The 18,096-nt window shown below is 39.2% G+C and overlaps 1 protein-coding gene across 1 annotated transcript; it reads right to left on the minus strand.

The window, feature by feature from the left end:
* Nucleotides 1-416: 416 nt before the first annotated feature.
* On the minus strand, nucleotides 417-9,952 carry OVCA2 (OVCA2 serine hydrolase domain containing). The gene is made up of 2 exons (XM_075196688.1): nucleotides 9,669-9,952; nucleotides 417-1,012 (listed from the first exon to the last, which is right to left on the minus strand). Exons 1-2 carry the CDS (start codon nucleotides 9,844-9,846, stop codon nucleotides 498-500), a joined length of 693 nt encoding a protein of 230 aa, XP_075052789.1. The 5' UTR covers nucleotides 9,847-9,952; the 3' UTR covers nucleotides 417-497.
* Nucleotides 9,953-18,096: the final 8,144 nt, after the last annotated feature.

Below are 18,096 nucleotides of genomic sequence, written 5' to 3' on the forward strand. Positions count from 1 at the left end.
AAATAAGCTTTTTAAAGGAAGAGTAGGGAGGGGATGGAGGAGAGCATTACATTTACTTGTGAGGCACCGCCTGTGACGGATGTGATAATGTTTGAAGTATGGCCATCCCTGTATGTGAAACTGGGGCTCCTAGGGCAATATAGATGGATGTGGGACCACGCTAACAAATAGGTTGAAAACATATGATGAGGTTGCCTGGAGTACAGAATGACCTCCATGGGTCCAATTAAATGCTTAGAAGGCCTATAGTGTATGGCAACAACCCCATGCAGCACTAAACTGGTTAATAACCTTTTTTCACAGTCCTGTGTTATTCTGTGCAGTAAAACGCAGTGCTATATTTATTTTTACTTTGTGAAATGTTTCCCTTAATCAAAAATCATTGCTTTGAAGACAAACTGTATATCAGCCACAAAGACGTTACATTTCATCTTCAATTCCTGCAGTGTCAAGTCAATGAGGCTCAATAGTAAAATATTTCCCCTCCCCCATTCAACTTATTTACGGAACAAATCCAAAAATGGAAAGTATACTCTCTTCTGTGCAGCGCACACTGGTATGTAATGTCCTCCTGGATGTGTGAGTATAACCGGATCCACAAAATGGGAGGCTAGCCCTTGGCTCATTTCTCCTGGAATAACACGATCTGTGTCACCATAAACATGAAGAGAAGGTACAGTGATGGGTTCCTTGTAAAATTCTGCATGGTCACATGCCGAGCTTTTGAATCCAGCAACCAGTATCGCAAAGTCGAACTGAAAGCGGGGATCTCCTCGCTGCTTTAACAAACACAGTATAGCCAACAAGGCAGCTCCTTGGCTGAAACCCAAAATGCCATTGAAGGGCCCAAGTTCTGAAAAAGCCTTGGCCACAGCGTTCAGGGATTCCTCTAAGCCTGAACAGGACTTGGCATCTTCCATGGCATTAAAACTACTTTCCTCAGGGTCTGAGAACCACCAGGCTCTGGGGTCCTCTCGTGGATCATCTCCACCTTCTTCTCTGGAGTCAGTATCTAAGAGAGATGACAATTGTTATATTGCATACAGCAATACAAATCAGTTTATATTCAACCAATTGAAATGTTGACAAGGATTGAACTTTTTATGGAACAGAAAACCAGGATATACCTTGGGAATTACATTTATATAGTCTCTTAAGCCACCATTTGGGTAGCATACGAACATACACTGCTCAGCTCTGGCCCCACGCAGTTCTTTATATACTATAATGCTATATATTTCATAGCACATTATAATGAAACCTGTATGTTTACCTATGCTTCTCGGCTTTTGGCTAAGATCCAGTGTAGTATCTGTCTTAGTAAGTAGGTGGGGAGTCGACACTCTCCTGAAAGGGCGGGTCTGCTTGGTCTGATGCCAGAAGGCCGGTGGTGTTTGGAGCCTGAGGTGTGTGTGCCTCCAGGGGACAGTATAACCTGAAAATGCACTGGTGCTGGGACAATAACCCTCACCCTACACAGATTAAGACACTAGCACAATGCACTCGTTATCCCAGCATCACTTGTTATTTCTTGGTCCTGGCCTTTACTGAATGACTAGCACTTAGTACTTTTTTTACGCTTTTTGTTTGCACAAATGGGACTTGATTATAGACCCTTAGGGGTGACCCTCTCCCCTAGTTGTTGGAAGCTTTCTCTTTATGGGGGGAGCTGAAGAACCAGTTCCCTTCGGTTTACCGCTGGGTAAAGGGGACCACTCAAGCCTTGTATCCCAAAGACACGTGACCTTTATGGGGCCTTATGGCTCTGGGAATGGTGAGGAACTGTGCCTTTCCCTTTAGGGAAGGGTGCAAAGGCCCAAGCCCCCAACACAGGCTTTTGCACCGCATCTCAGGCAATCTCATCAATAAAAATGTTTTTTTTAAAAAACTGTGTACCTATGCTACATTAACAACTCAGTGCGATGATAAGCAGTTGGATCTGGTGCAAATTAAAGCATATGCACAAGCTCAAGTGTATTAGTTCCACCCAACGACACTGTTGTGTGCTTGTGGAGGGCTACAGACAGGCAACACGCTCCAGAACTTGTGCCTGATTGCATCATTTGATTAAAAGAAAGGCATGTCTTCTGTAAGTATCCTTAAATCATCTCTTCCCATTACTGTAAGGAGCTTGTCAGCTCCCTAAGCTTATCGGGAGATTCTTTTTATAAAGAAGACAATATTTTAATAATATTTCAGGAATCCTGATCAGTAGCGGTTTAGTTACCATTGCTGGGCTAATCAAAGCTATTGTCTGCTTTTACTCACTTTGGTTGGTATAACATTAGCTAAAATATTTAATTAGACTAGTTTTTGTTGATTTATATTGATACTCTGTTTTGAAGGGAGAAAAAGAGTGGAGCAGACAGAGATGACAACAGGAATTTTTACACACACAGAGATGTTTTATATGAAAAGACAACAAGAAAAATGTTAGCGCTTCAAACTGGCTGTTTATCTGCTGCTTGTAGCAGGTATGGTCACAGAAGGCTTATTTGTACAAATTGCTATGAAATAAATATATTTCTTTATACTTTCATTAGGTAAAGATTAAATAAAATGGGGTTCATATACAATAGATAAAATAGGTAAAATACACAAAAAGACAAATCAAATGTTGTTTTAGTATATGGTGTACATAAAAAGTCACCAGACAAAATTATAGAAGGGATTAGTAAAAAAAACAAAACAAAACCATAGAACAGTGGTACAGAAGATCAATCAGTTATTTGCTTCCTTCCTAGTATAAGGTGGTGACTGTCTGTTACCCTTTGCTTGTCAGGTCCTAGTAAAAGACAGAGGTGCCCAGATAGTAAAGTAATTTTTAGATAGTGTTACCACCAATATCAATATATAGATGCACCAGATATGTACTTGAGATCATCTTATCTTAGCAGATGGTGTCTAGGATACTCCTAAGTTCTGGGGGATGTAATCAAAATGTCCATAGTCATAATGTCACCATGTCTACACATTCAAAATGCTGACATAAAATGACGTAAAATGTGTACAGGGTTGTAATGTCGACATAAAAAAACGTAAAGAGGATACAGGGGCGCTAAATAGAGCAGTATTTTTAGGAAATAGATCCCAATACCATTTAGGTGCAGATAAAAAGCATACCAGAACTTTGTTTCAACAGGGCTCATCAACAAATAAAAACTAAGTTGTTCAGCTGGGCCCGTTTATATTCTCTCCAGTCAGGTATATTCAAAAAGATAAGGAGAAATACCAGAAATAGTGTAGTACTGTCATACCAAATAGCGAGTTATACTGATAATATCCTCCAATATATGTGCGTACCAAAAAGAGAATTATAAAACACTTATCTTTATGGATTCTTGTTGATGCAACGCTGCTTACCTGGACTGGTGGCCCTATAGCAGGGAAACCCGTAGCGTGGGCTTTGTTGTATCTTGTAACACTTGTTTAAAATGTCTGTTGACATCTTATTACAGATAGATGCCTCTTTCTTTGTTTAAATGCATTGTTTTAACAAAAAATGATATTATGGGTAATGGCCCTGGTGACGGTTAGAGGGCTGCCCCTGAAGTGTATAAGGTTGCTATAATACAAGGTTAAAATATCTAGAGATGAGAGCGGACCTTCTAATAAGCTTATCTCCCATATCTTGGCAGCGGCTAAATCTCTAATTGCAAGACACTGGAAAGACCCTAGGGCTCCCTCTATGCAGGAGTTAAGGTCCCAAATAAGGCATGTCGCATGCATGGAGAGTATAACGTGCTACCTTCACAATAAATCAGACAATTTCGATAAAGTATGGGCCCCGTGGTATTTACTAGAAAGCCGTAGCTGCTTATCCAATACGGCTTCCACTTCTGCAGCTGGAATATAGCTCTTGGGCCGCCTCCGGATCTCCCGGGCAGGAGATGGTGCGCAGCTGGTGAGTACTAATTGTATGCCAGTTTCCTTTTTGGTAGTCTATATAAGTGTGTGGCTTAGCTTTTACTAGCAATGTCCCAAGTTTGCTTGCTTAGTTATTTGTTAGCTATATTGTTACTAAAACTTGTGCCTCCCTACCCCCCAACCTTTCTTTTTCTTTCCCCCTCCCCACAGATATAAAAATATAAAACATAGAGGAGACATTTTGAATATTAATGTTTTTATGTCAATCGTGTTGATTGTATCTTTTCCTGTTGTTTCCTCTTTAAATAAAGAGTTAAAAAAAAAAAAAATATCTAGAGGTGGAATAGGTTTCTAATATGTTCTTATAAACACATTTTGGAGAGTCTTGTGGTTCCACCTCTATAATTTAAGATTGCATGAACATTCTAAGAGATATATAACGAATGCACACATACAGGACATAAAACTCCTGATAATGTGTTTTTGTGAATGACTTCAGTTTAGTGGTCGAAATGGAAATTTAGAAGTGGCGGTATGAAAAATGTAATGGGAATGTAAGTGAATGGAATTTTTCAGTTTTACAATGAAGGTCTGTTAGTTGTATCTTTATCCGTTTAGTCTTCCAGCATTGTGCAGATAATACTTGAATATTAGGTTTCCAGTCAGATGCCATCTCCCACAGGCAGATCTTAAATATTACAGCTACATAAGCAAACATCAGCAAGGAATGCTGAATCTTTTCCTGACAGCTAGGTACATATCTATATATATATCTCGGCTTCCATCATGGGGCTCACTGCTTCTGGGATGTTAATGGTAGCAGCAGGTTCCAATGTATTTCCCAGCAAACAGTTAAATTGCCTCCAGGAAATTACATCCTCTGGCACTGCCCTGAACATTAACTGTGGCCATATAAGGGGACGTATAGATGATATCATCACTGGGGTCCCTCTGCAGTGGGAAAACCACCTAAGTATTACGCAACTAGGCTCATCTCTCCCAAATAGGTTATACTTTCAAAGTATATATATATATATATATATATATATATATATATATATATATATATATACATAGCACAAAGATGTCACTGCTCATTTACACATGCACTGGCAATAAAACATTTCATAACAGTGACTTCCCAGTTGGAAAGAACTTTGTACAATAAAAAAAAAAAAAAAGTCAAGTAAGGAAAAATGCATATATAAACTTTATTAAGTTTAGACCTAAGATATGTTGAATCCAAATAAAAATTGAAGTGTTATACATTTGGCACTTGTTTCATGATAATATCAATGCCAGAATCCTGAAAGTATTTTAGTCCTATATTTTTGCTTGTTTTTCCCTGTATTCATACCTATATTATACCACAAATAAAGCCATATCTGTAAGTAAACAAACACTGGCTAAATATTGCCCTGGATGACTCTGCATTTATATCCTGCACATAGCTACCGGGTCAGTTACATGACTGGTTTTCAAGCATTTTGGAAGACAAAGTGTATAAAAAAAAAATTAAAACGTGATCCTACTAAACCATTTACACCTTTATGTTGTCAGTGAACAGGTTTCTAACACTTTACTTTGCATGTTTAATGAATGGTGCGACTTTTACTAGTTTTTGCTCTTTATTCCTAAAATGTTTATTTTAGCATTTTGTTCTTTTCCCATCTTTCTGTTCTGCTGGCATTTCCTGCCTAATGTCACTGGCTCCAGTATGTAAATGAGCATGAAGAAACAAAGCCAGCATTAATCTATTGCAGTAAGAAGTGATTTGGGGCGAGGATACAAAATGTCATTACAAACAGTTCTTTCCTGTTTTTATCATCGTCATATATACCATGGGTAGTTAACCTTTATATCCAGCACCCAGATTAAACCTTGGAGTCAGCTTTGCTATTAATGATTCAGATTAGAATGAATAATGTATTTTACATATTATTATATAATATAGCAATCTAACAATTGGAAAATTAGGTACTAGCACAAAGTAATGCTACAATTTAAATGTAATTTAAAATTCTAAGTTTATTATTAGGGCATAAACACTAGGAGAACAACATAAAATTTAACAGCATTAGCATCACTTTTATTAGGACGAGACCCAAAGATTAACCTCCCCCCATTTTTGTTGTGGCTTTCATCCAAACTGTATATCAGTCTCTGCCACCTGAAAGGTAACAGCAGTGATAATGTTCCGTCATCACCAATGTTTCAGCCAGACCAGGGAGTGCCTCCCTTTGTACTCCGGAACCAACTAGGTGTCCAGGACAACACTTGATTACCTTCTGTATGTGAATGTTCATCCAGACTCTGTAACAATGTTATTCAGGCCATAATCAGCAGCGTTCTTTGACAGTGCTGCAGGGGCATGAAAGTTACACTTGTGGACCTTTGTATGCAGAGAGACCCAGATGTCAACAGTGGTTGAGGTTTAATCAAGACAGAGACTGGATACGAAAGTATGACAATGAACATATAGAAAATGTTCATAGTTTAAATAACATCACTTTATTACTTTATTCACATGAATTATGAATAATGTATTGTTCTACATACTGAGAACAGAAAAACTGTCATTATGCAGTCGGTAATGCATATAGAGTAAGCCCTAGAGACAGCTCTATACAAGGTGGGGTCTAGCAGGCACTGAGAGAATGTCACATTAATGTAATGCAAACACATTATACCCAGCATACTATGCCTAGCAACAGGGGAGGGCTGGCATATTTTAGCCTGAGGGGCAACACTCAACTCAGCAGCCTATTAGAAATATTTTAAAGCAAAAAAAATGAAGGTGGCCCAGTGACCCAGCCCAAGGTAGCCCACTATGGGATCGGTCCACGGGACAGATGCCCCCCAGCTCAGCATGCCCCTGCCTAGCAAAATCATATACCTATCAGTGCCCACCATATCACAAACAGAATACTATAACTGGAATCCTAACATATACGAATCAGCAGTGCCAACATAATGTAAGTGCTCTTATATCGCTGCTGAAACCCCACTCTTGCGGTCTTTTCAGATTTGTTCTGCTGTAGAGTAGTCTTGCTAACTATATGTGCCCAATACTGCTCTCACCAATATCTGTGCTTCTTGCTGGAAGTCTTATACGCTTAATCCATCTCCCTAGTATACGACTCTCCCTCGATGTCATTCAGGTAAGGGTACAAGAGTGGTCTGCTAGGATAGGGCTGGGGTTAGGCTGCTGTAGGGGAGCTTGTTCAGATTAGAATAGGAAGATAAGCAGAAACGGGGATGGGGGTTGGTGGATAGGATTATAGGTGCAGCATGGCTTAGGGGTGTTACCTGGATCAATCCAGGTGCATGGTAGTCTAGAATTTTAGAGTAATTACAGTAAATTGAAATTACAATTACATTCGACTGAGAAACAAGGAATTGTCTGACCTGAGCCATTGCAATGATTTTTTGTCACTCCATGTAATTTAGCTGAATCGCATACTCTTATGGAGTGAGCAAAAGCAATGTATAAAGGTCATAAATGTATGTTATTTATTAGGAGCCACAAACTGAGACTATTCAGCTCCTTCACTTCTTATGATGTAATATGCAGAAAATGGATATTTACAAAAATGCATACAAACTACCACTAGGCAATAGTGTAACAATGGAGGCCCAGAGTGTGCAGGAGAGACCCATACCACTATTACCTCAAATATTTCTTACTTTTTCCACTGAGTAGAAGATGACAACATTTGTTGATGCTCACATGTTTCTCTAATAATTTTATGAGCACACAATACTTTAGTATCATACACAGAGTGTAATACTGGGAGCAGAGTAGCGGCATACAGGTGCTTTGTGCAGCTTAGATGACTCTGCATTTATATGGTGTTTTCCTGCACATAGCAAGTGATGTAATCTCTCAGTTATTTATGGTTAGTAGGAGGAACAACAAGATTTCCCATGTAAAGGAAAAGGTGGAATTTAAGGACGTTATAAGCCCTTCGCTGATAGGAGAGTGAAGTGTGAGCAGCATCACATAAAATAAAAAGGTGCGCTCACCTCCCCCCTCTTTCCGGCAGAACACACAGAGGCAATCCCATCCAGTTAGGAGCAAGAGGGTATAAAAAAAAAGAATGTTTAATTGTATTAACTGCTGTGTTGGTCAATGACATGTGAACTTTGCTATTGTCAGTATTGGGGGCAGAGTCTGGAATAGAAATAGTTGCAGGCTCAGGTGTTCCTGTGTATGTCATACTGTTTAAATGGTGTATATTGGTTGTCATGACATCCCTCTGACTTCAGTGTTTCTCAGCTGCTTAGAATTAAATCAGTGTGAAGATGACTGATTGGTCCACTGCAAGGATTGGTCTCTCCTGGTATATATGACTGCCTGCACCATTGACACATGATGTGTTATAGCGTTTGCTTATTGTGTTCTGTTTCAGTTTGCAGACTGCTCATTGTTTCACCCTGCATGACAACTTTGACCATGGTTTGTGACCCTGATGATTCTATTAGCTGCCTGTCCCGATTTTTGTATTATTTCAGACTATTCTTGCTGCTTATATTACTGGTTCCTTTGTTTGTTCCAGGATATTTTCCTTTTCTCTGCATAGTGATCTAGTTTCTACTATTCTGTTTGTAAGCAGCAGCCCTGAATATAAACCTATACTATTGCGCACAAGACCTGGGGGAACTAATTACTAGTGAGCACATAGGGGCTGCTAAAGGTGAATGCCAGACACAGTTCTATAAGTATATATGGTAATCTAGAGAAGAACTAAGCCTATGCTCAGTATGGCAATATAAATGCCCATATATGTATACAAAACAAAAGACTGTTGTTAACGTTTATCCTTAGCACTGCAGATCTGTGTGTATCTAGCAAAATGAAAACATGATGTATTGGTTCATATTTTAATCAAAACATTTACGCCTGTATCCCAGCATCAAGGGCATCTAATTGTATGCAGGTCCTACACTGACCTTTGTGCTTTAAACACCATTAAGATGCATTTCAAATCAGATGCACTCCCCTGCCAGGTATAGGGGCTTATATCTAGCAAGGGCTGACTTGTGAGCCGCACCCAAATGAGCCTTATTTGGTAAGCTGGTGGCATACATTACAGTTGTAGTTAAAAAAGATATATTTTGTTTTTCTATTTAACAAAAAAACAAAAAACGAATTGAAATGAAAATACAGTATGAAGTTAAAACAATGGAGACGCTATATGCAGTTGTCAAGTTGAATTTGTTACAATCTATGTTGCAGTTAACGGGACCTTTGGGTGTAGTTGGCTGGGTGGTAGTACTGAAGGGTCCCTGTCCCACAGAATGGGTTATTACACTTCAGTTTATGGTTGTCACTATGACAGGAAATTAGATGGCCAGTTGAATGGGAATGGTGTTATGTCATTATTATAAATGTTATTACTATAAATAATTATGGAACCAAGTTTTCCTGTCTAAGGTCATGTATAATAGTGAATGTGTTTTGCCAAAATGAGCTTAGCCACGAATATGCACTTTTATAGCATCTTACTATTGTTAGACAAAGAACATAAATATTTTAATAAGTTTTACATTCTTATTATTAGTGTCCCTCTTAGCATTGCTGCCTACAATTCATACTAAGTGCAGTACCCACTTCTCCAATTTCAAAATACCAACTAACCAAACATACTTAGAACATACATAGAAGTTTTAAAAGTCGTATTGTATACAATATATTATCTATGCATTTTCTACGATTTACTTCCAGGGGCTGTAGATCACAATTGCCAATAGGTCATACTAAATCAGACACAAGTGACGTGTTATATCATTCTGCTCACCCGTGCATGGGATGACTAGAGGTGCACTGATCATTACGATCTCTGCACGTTTTTTTAGGTTCTTCCTCAGAGCCCCGGTCCTCTCCCAGAAACTGCGCTCGTTCTGATAGTAACCATGCAGCGCCAGTATCCGCAGAACTTGTTTAGAGGAGCTACTTTCAACTGAGGGAGCCGCCATCTTGCTACACCCGGAACACAGGACGCACCCTCTTCCTGACCACTATAGCACTGTGTCATGTAGGTGCGGACAAGATGTGACAGATACAAGTCATTGTATAACGTGTAACTCCTCTGCAGCTGGAGGGCCACAGTCTCTCACACTGTGGATGTATATACCCGGTAATCACTGACAGCACTAATATGAGGCGATACTCAAGTGGTCACTGACGCTGGAGCTAAATTACAAGCAGCAGTGTCACACAAACGCTTAGCTTCACCATTACTCAAAATCACCATCTAGCCTTCCCTATGCTACATATATAGCTATAAGGTACTGGGAAAGACAAGTTTAAATTACTTTAGTATGGGTAAAAAAAAGTCGGCTTGCACCTGGAGGAGAGCCTACATTATATTGTGTGGCAGTGTGGCACCATGCTGTTTGTATATTGTTGCTACCTATAACTCACAAATTTGTGTCTGGCACGCTGGTGTTGCATTACAATTATAAGGAATGGTCCATTTATAGAAAACCAAATTACTTCTGCTTCAAAACTACAATGCAAATGGCATAGTAGGGAAGCTTGTATAGTTTGTGAGAGGTTTTAAACACTGCTACAATATTTTGCTGAGAATAAAGGTGATAGGCAAAGATTGATTAGCAAAAAAGAAAAATACATTTATGTTAATTTCTATATTGACTCTTGAATGGCACTTACCATGGCAAATTCCCAGAGGGCTTATATGGTAGTATATTTTGTACACATACACTATGGGGCATATTTATGCAGCACCGCATAATGTGAAAAATAGTTTTCAATCCTTATCGCATTGATAAAGATTGAGCTACCTCTTATTTTTATCGAAAAACTTCAGCAGGGACAGCAGTCACGATAAACTGCTGTCCCTTTGAAGTTTAACAATTACCTTTTCACTGCCTGGCCACTGCAAAGAAACTCGCGATGACGGCATCTTCATTGAACTCCTACTGCGCATTTCCCGACCAAAAGTATCGGGCATGCGCACAGAGACCTGTCCCAATGTAATAACGAGGAACCGTCATCATGTGACAGGGAGGGTTCACATGATCTCTTACAAATGCGTTGTCCAGCTCTGCTTTTCGGAGTAGAGCTGACATCACTAAACGTTTTCAATTACGTTAATGGCGTACATTAACATGAAAAAAAGAGAATTTTTTTATTTTCCGGTGATTGATAAAAAACGTTACTGAGCAATCCCTGTACACTTTTATGGGGAGTGTTCAGTAAAACGTACACAGGGGTAAAGCAGCAGATATCTACGATGTCTGCTGTGATGCAATGATGATAAATGTAATTTTTGTGATTAATTCTCAAAAACTGATGTTTTTTGGGGATTTGAGATGGATTAATGTATGATAAATAGGGCCCTATATGGACAAAAGTATTTGTACACATCTGTTAATTATTGAATTTAGGTGTTTCAGAGGTATATAAAATCAAGCACCTAGCAATGTAGTCTCCATTTGAAAACATTTATGATATAAAATGTTACGTTCTGAAGAGCTCAGTGATTTCAAGCATGGTACTGTGATAGGATGCCACCTTTCCAATAAGACTTCATGAAATTTCATCCCTGCTGAATATTCCACGATCAACTGTAAGTTATATTATTAGAAAGTGGAAGTGTTTAGGAACAACAGCAACTCAGCCATGAAGCGGAAGACAACGTAAAATCACAGAGTGGTGTTCAGCGACTGCTAAAAAGCAGGGTGTGTAAAAGTCGCCAACGCTCTGCTGATTCTATAGCTGAAGAGTTCCAAACTTCTACTGGCATTATTGTAAGCACAAAAGCTGTGCGGCATGAGCTTAATGGAATGGGTTTCCATGGCCGAGTAGCTGCATGATAGCCTCACATCATCAAGACCAATGCCAACCATCAGATACAGTGGTGTAAAGCACACCGACACTGGACTGTGGAGCAGTGGAAACGTGTTCAGTGAGGTGACAAATTACGCTTCTCTGTTTAGCAGTCAGATGGGCGAGTCTGGGTTTGGCAGATGCCGGGAGAACATTAATTGCCTGACTGCATTATGCCAACTGTGAAGTTTGGTGGAGAAGGGATAATGGTATGGGGCTGTTTTTCAGGGTTTGGGCTAGACCCCTTATATCCAGTGAAGGGCAATATTAATGCTTCAGCATACCAAGTAATTTTGGACAATACTATGCTTCCAACTTTGTGGCAACAGTTTGGGGAAGGCCCTTTTCTATTACAACATGACTGTGCCCCAGTGCACAAAGCAAGGACTACAAAGACATGGTTTGATGAGTTTGGTGTGGAAGAACTTGACTGGCCTGCACAGAGCCCTGACCTCAGCCCCATCAAACACCTTTGGGATAAACTGGAACGGAGATTGCGAGCCAGGCCTTCTCATCCAACATCAGTGCCTGACCTCATAAATGCTCTACAGAATAAATGGGCACAAATTCCCACAGAAACACTCCAACATCTTGTAGAAAGCCTTCCAAGAAGAGTGGAAGCTGTTATCGTGGCAAGAGGGGGAGCAACTCCATATTAAAGTATATGCATTTGAATACACTGTCATTACAGTCCCTGTTGGTGTAATGGTCAAGCGTCTGATATAGTGTATGTGTAGACGCGGTTTTAGACACAAGTTAGTAATGGTTTAATTGAAAACAAAGAGCCTAATAATGGTAATGAAAGCTTTTAGATAATAGAAAATACATTGGAGACATTTTTTATGACAGGAATATAGAATAGATACAATTTAAGAGGTAATGCTATAATGCTCCTATTTTGTGGTTTAATTTGACAGTAAATGCATAATGCATTTAGAAGCATAGACATTGCAGATACTTTCAGCACCATGGAGAGAGCCTAATGCATGCTTTGGAGAATATTTGAATGGGCAATAAAGACCCCATGGTTTATTATCCAGCCTTACCTCAGTTTGCATGTTAACTGTTTGCTCTTAGTTTTAGAAGACAGCAGGAGATAAGCTACAGTTTGGCATTTTGCATAACGTACATGCAGCAAGTGGGTGCCTCTATTACCATAGGTCTCTTTGAAAGGGCCTCTTATTGTAGATCTTGGCTACAGGGCAGGTGTACATGCTGGATGATAGTGATGACCAATATGACATACAGACTTTGAATACAAAATTATACATATGCATCTCAGTAGTTGACACACAACAGCTGAATGCATTAAAAAAAATTCAGAACACATTGTATGCATCAAATAGTTTATTTTTAGTTATTTTAAAATAAATTCTAAAACTAAAAAAATATTCTATGGATATTACAAATGTATTTTTTTAAAATGATTATACTGTTAGCAGTTATTTTAGTTTATGATCATATACAAGTTATGTGTATGCTGAAGTGAAATTATTGTACATACTTATGTGAGTATACATCAGTGTGTTATGTGTGTCTACACTTACAGAACATACTGTTTATACAGAGTATTTCCACCCCTATTCAAATCAAACCTTAAGAAAAGCTTTGATTTGAAAACGGGCAGAACCACGCAAAATTTGCATACATTTTTAAACATGTAAATGATGCACAATTTTCAGTTCGAGCCCACAGTGCCTAAGGCATAGTTGCCTACTCTCCCGGAATGTCCGGGAGACTCCCGAATTTTTGGGAGTTCTCCCGGACCCCAGAGAGAGCAGGAAAAAATCCCGGATCTAGCTTTCCCCGTTGTTCAAGATGGTGGGGGCGGGGCTAAATGTGTCATCGTGGCCCTGCCCCCTGCTGCGATTGGCTAGAATTGGAGAAGATTGGCAGGGGCGGAGCCCAACATCGCACACGTGTGGCCACGCCCCCCTCGACAGACCCCCTCCCGGACAGCTGCCTTCAAAAGTAGGTAAGTATGGCCTAAGTACCATAAAAGTAAATAAAACAATTTCAGGACTGAATATCTCTTGCTCTCTCATGATCTGCACTTAATTATGAGCTGCCAATCTCATAAACGCAGTGATGGCACTTTTGGAGATTATATTTATTTGATTGTACAGCGCTATAGGATATGTTTTCACTATGCTAAAACAGCATAATAATAATCAATATTCTATTCTATTTTGTGCTCCTAATGCACCAAGTTAAACAATGTCCTGTAATATAATTTGCGAACAGCCCTTTAAAAACAGATATTAGATTTATGGGACCTGAGTCATTAAGGAGAGTAAAGCATAAAAAATTAGTAACTTTGCACCTGGGCAAAACCATGTTGCATTGGAGGGGGAGGTAAATTTAAAATGTGGAGAGAGATTTACAGGTGGGATAGGGTACGTCCTAGATCAACTTTAAATTTCAGTGTCAAAATAAAGCTATCAATTATCTGTGTGCTAGATGAATAAATATCCAGTATTTAACTTATCTGCAAATCTATAAATTAATTTGCATCTCTTGCATTGTAACATGGTTTGTCCCGAAGGACATTTACTTTTTTTTGCCTTACTTTCCTTAATGACTCAGGCCCATAAAGTGCATTGTATAATTTTATTAGCTATGCTATCTAAATATGCCCTTGTGAATTTGCACATAAACTGCAAACACGGTTTTATCTGGTTCATTGTAGGTGGTTGCCCAGTTTAATACAAATCACTGGTGCACTTTAAAGGAAATGTGTTACAGAGAGTTTTTCTGTAACACATTCCTCCACCCCACCCCAATCAGTAAGGTTTCCTGTGCTGAAACACCTTAAAATATGTTCTAAAAAGCATATTATCTCTAGTGCTGATTGGAAGTAGACAGATTGGAAAGGGCAGCCACTTGTGTAGTCGATCATCCTCAGTATAGTGAAAAGTAGCAAGGACAGAATTAGTGTCCTCTAAGTACAAGTGCAAGTGCCATTTTCATGATATTTAACTCTTTGTGAACCCAGAGTATTTAAAGATTATTAAGTGACAACAAAACCCTAAATTTTACAAGTGTATTATTATAATAACATAAACCAAAATAGTGCGATATAAAATATAATTAAAATACAAGACCACACGTGAAACTTAAAAATAACTGAAAATATGCTATAGCTGCAATTAGATTGAAAGAGAGCCTGGCTTTTTTTACACTTACAGGCAAGTTAGGTGTGACTTTGTGAGGACGCTGGCCAGAGCTAGCATGATCCTGCAGGTTACTCCACTCATGTCAGGCATTCTGTATGCTCCAGCTACTAGCTCTGTGCAAGCATGATGCAAACACTAAATAATACAACCATGCTGCATGCAGGCTGCTCTTCCCCGCATCAGGACTGCATTTTGAAGATCCAAAGCCTGAAAAATGTACTGGGATGCCCAGAAACTTCTCTGAAAAGTATTTCAGGAGCCACAAAAATAAAACCAACGCACAGACACAGCACATTCATCTCATCGAGTGACTATTACCTTCTGGTACTTGAAGCACCGAGTTTATGGCAGCTTCTTATACCACTTTCATACTGCCGCCCGGCAATATCCCGGGTTTTTCAAGGCGGGTTTTTGCAGGGGCTCGGAGCGTCCCAGCTCAGAAACACCATTCATACTGCACCTCGGACCCGGGAATTTCCCGGGTTGACCCCCATTCATACTGCACAAGTCTGTGCCCTGGCAATTTGTGGGAGTCATCACCAGAGCACTTTTCATTGGCTGAAACCTGGAATGAAAAAAAAAAATCTCTCTCTCTCTCCCTCTCCCTCTCCTATGCAACCCGGCTTGCACCATTCATAGTGCAGGCGACCCGGGAATTACCCCTCGATAAATCCCGGGTTGAAGACCCGGGTTTTTTCACTTGTACCATTCATACTGCACCAAGACCCGGGTCGTTTGAGCTCGCCCCGGCAAAAACCCGGGATTTTGGTGCAGTATGAATGGGGTATTACTGCTGTAACTACCAGATTTTTCTCTTGTTCTAAGGCTGTGACATTTTTGGTGTAGCACAGGTTCTTGATGATGTTGTGTAAATGTGGCAACTATAACTTGTGTGTCTATGATGGCAACAATTGTTCCAAGTGCGGATCATGGAAATGTTGTAGGATAATTCATAGAAAAAAGAATATTGTGAAAAGAAATAAACAAAACACTTCTACACCTTACTGTATGTGTCTATGTACAAGACAAAACTTCCTGACCAATTGACAGGGCAATATTATTATTATCAAAATCTTAAGTGTCCTTCTTTGCCAGTATTAAGTGGAGGCAGATATGTTTATTGAGTATAGTATTCAGATCTCCAATTTATCTCACAATACCGTCTAACTAAACATAAGTTTCAAAGATAGTATTATTGTATTGTGTATATTCCCTATGAATTTGCTACAATTTTCTCCCTGGAAGTGTAACCCACAATTGCCAATATTGTCTGTTAATTGGAACTCAGACACTAGTCATGTGTTAATATCGTTATGCTTACCCATGTATGGGATGATGATTTCCTTCAGAGCTCCTGTCTCCTCACTCGTTCTGACTGGAACAATGCAGCACCCGTTTGCACAGAACTTGTTCAGAAGAGCTACTTCCAAATGAGAGAGCTGCCATATTGCTACACCCAGAACACAGGAAGTGAAGCAAGGTTTTCCTGATTAATTAGATAAGACCTATAGCACATTGGAATTGTAGGCTATATATACACCAATCAGTCACAATATTAAAACCACTGACAAGTGAATTGAATAACATTCATCCTTACAATGGCACATGTCATGGGGTGCGATATATTAGGCAAGTAAACAGTCAGCTCATGAAATTGATGTTGGAAACATTTAAAATGGGTAAGTGTAAGGATCTGTGCGACTTTGACAAGGGCCAAATTATGATGGCTAGACTACTGGGTCACAGCAAAATGGCAGGTCTTGTGGGGTGTTCCCGGTATGCAGTGGTAAGTACCTACCAAAAGTGGTTCAAGAAAGGACAACCAGTGAACAGGCCAAAAAGACTTTTATGACTTTATGATATTGTTACTTCTCTGATTGCTCAGCATATCTGGATTCTTATTCTTAACCACAGAGTAGCTACTATTCAGTGCGACTACAGAGAAGCCATATGGTTTTTATTTTTGCACATTGTATGACTACATTATAAGTGTTCTGGCCAGAGCTATATGTTGTTTTGGTTTATTCACATATTAAATTCATCTTTATTCCATACATACTCTGTTGTACCTGGGAATTATATCTGCAATATAAGTTTTTGATAACTTGGTTAATTATTATCCCTTATTTTGGGTAATTTCCGCTGTGCAAAAGCAGAGCCTTTGCCGCTCATTTACTATATGGAACAAAGGTTCATACGGAACACGTTGTACATTTATGACAACTGATTTTTTTACATGTAAATACTTTGATCTATATTGCTAACTACTGGTGGAACGCCAAGAGGTACAATCTACAACATTTGGTGGTAGGGATTCCACTCATTCCCTAACGGCAGCACTACTACAATTCTATACAATTAATTGTTGCGCTGGGTCTATTTGCCATAAAAATAGAATCATCCCATATTGAATATCTTTCATGCAAAGGCTGATGTTTTGCATCAGTAAGTAACCTCCGTGATGGAGCTTTTATCATTCATTATTGTATCCTTATAAAGTTCCATGTAGCCAGCTAAACAGATGTTGAAAGAATCATTTGTTAATTAGCTGGCAATGATTGTGTAGAGCAAAGCTTTTGTTGTTCCCTTATTCCAAAGTCCTTGTAATACATGTGTTCAGCTTCAATATTCCTTAAACATATCTTTATTCTCAGTCCCAAGTGTTCAAAATTCAAACTCAGACCTTTATTGGTTGTGATTTGATAAAGTTCAGAAGAATGTTTGTATCTGTTGAAACGTAGTTGTAACCCCTCTGCCCCGCTTTGCTTCTCATAAGGAGAAGAGAACCGCATATAGTGAGGAATTTGTTTGTTTTTTGGTTTTTAATGTGCACCTTTTCCTGCATACCTTTTGTAGCACAAATGCATCAACCTCTAAATTAGCCTCTCAATGTACAATGTATTTAATAGAAGGGGCATATGCAGATTGTTCCAGCACCATCCCATAGCTTGTAAGCTTGCGAGCAGGGCCTTCTCACCTCTTTGTCTGTTTTACCCAGTTTGTTTATTAGTTTACTATGTTTGTCCCCAATTGTAAAGCGCTACGGAATATGTTGGCGCTATATAAATAAATGATGATGATGATGGAGGGTGCCTAATGCTTGCTTTGGACAACTCCATCTCAGTTTGCATGTTACCAGTTTTCTCTTAGTTTTGGAAGTTGGCAGTGGATGAGTTTAGCTGGGTACACACTACAGAA

This window comes from Mixophyes fleayi, chromosome 2 (assembly GCF_038048845.1).
Source record: "Mixophyes fleayi isolate aMixFle1 chromosome 2, aMixFle1.hap1, whole genome shotgun sequence".
NCBI lineage: Eukaryota > Metazoa > Chordata > Amphibia > Anura > Limnodynastidae > Mixophyes > Mixophyes fleayi.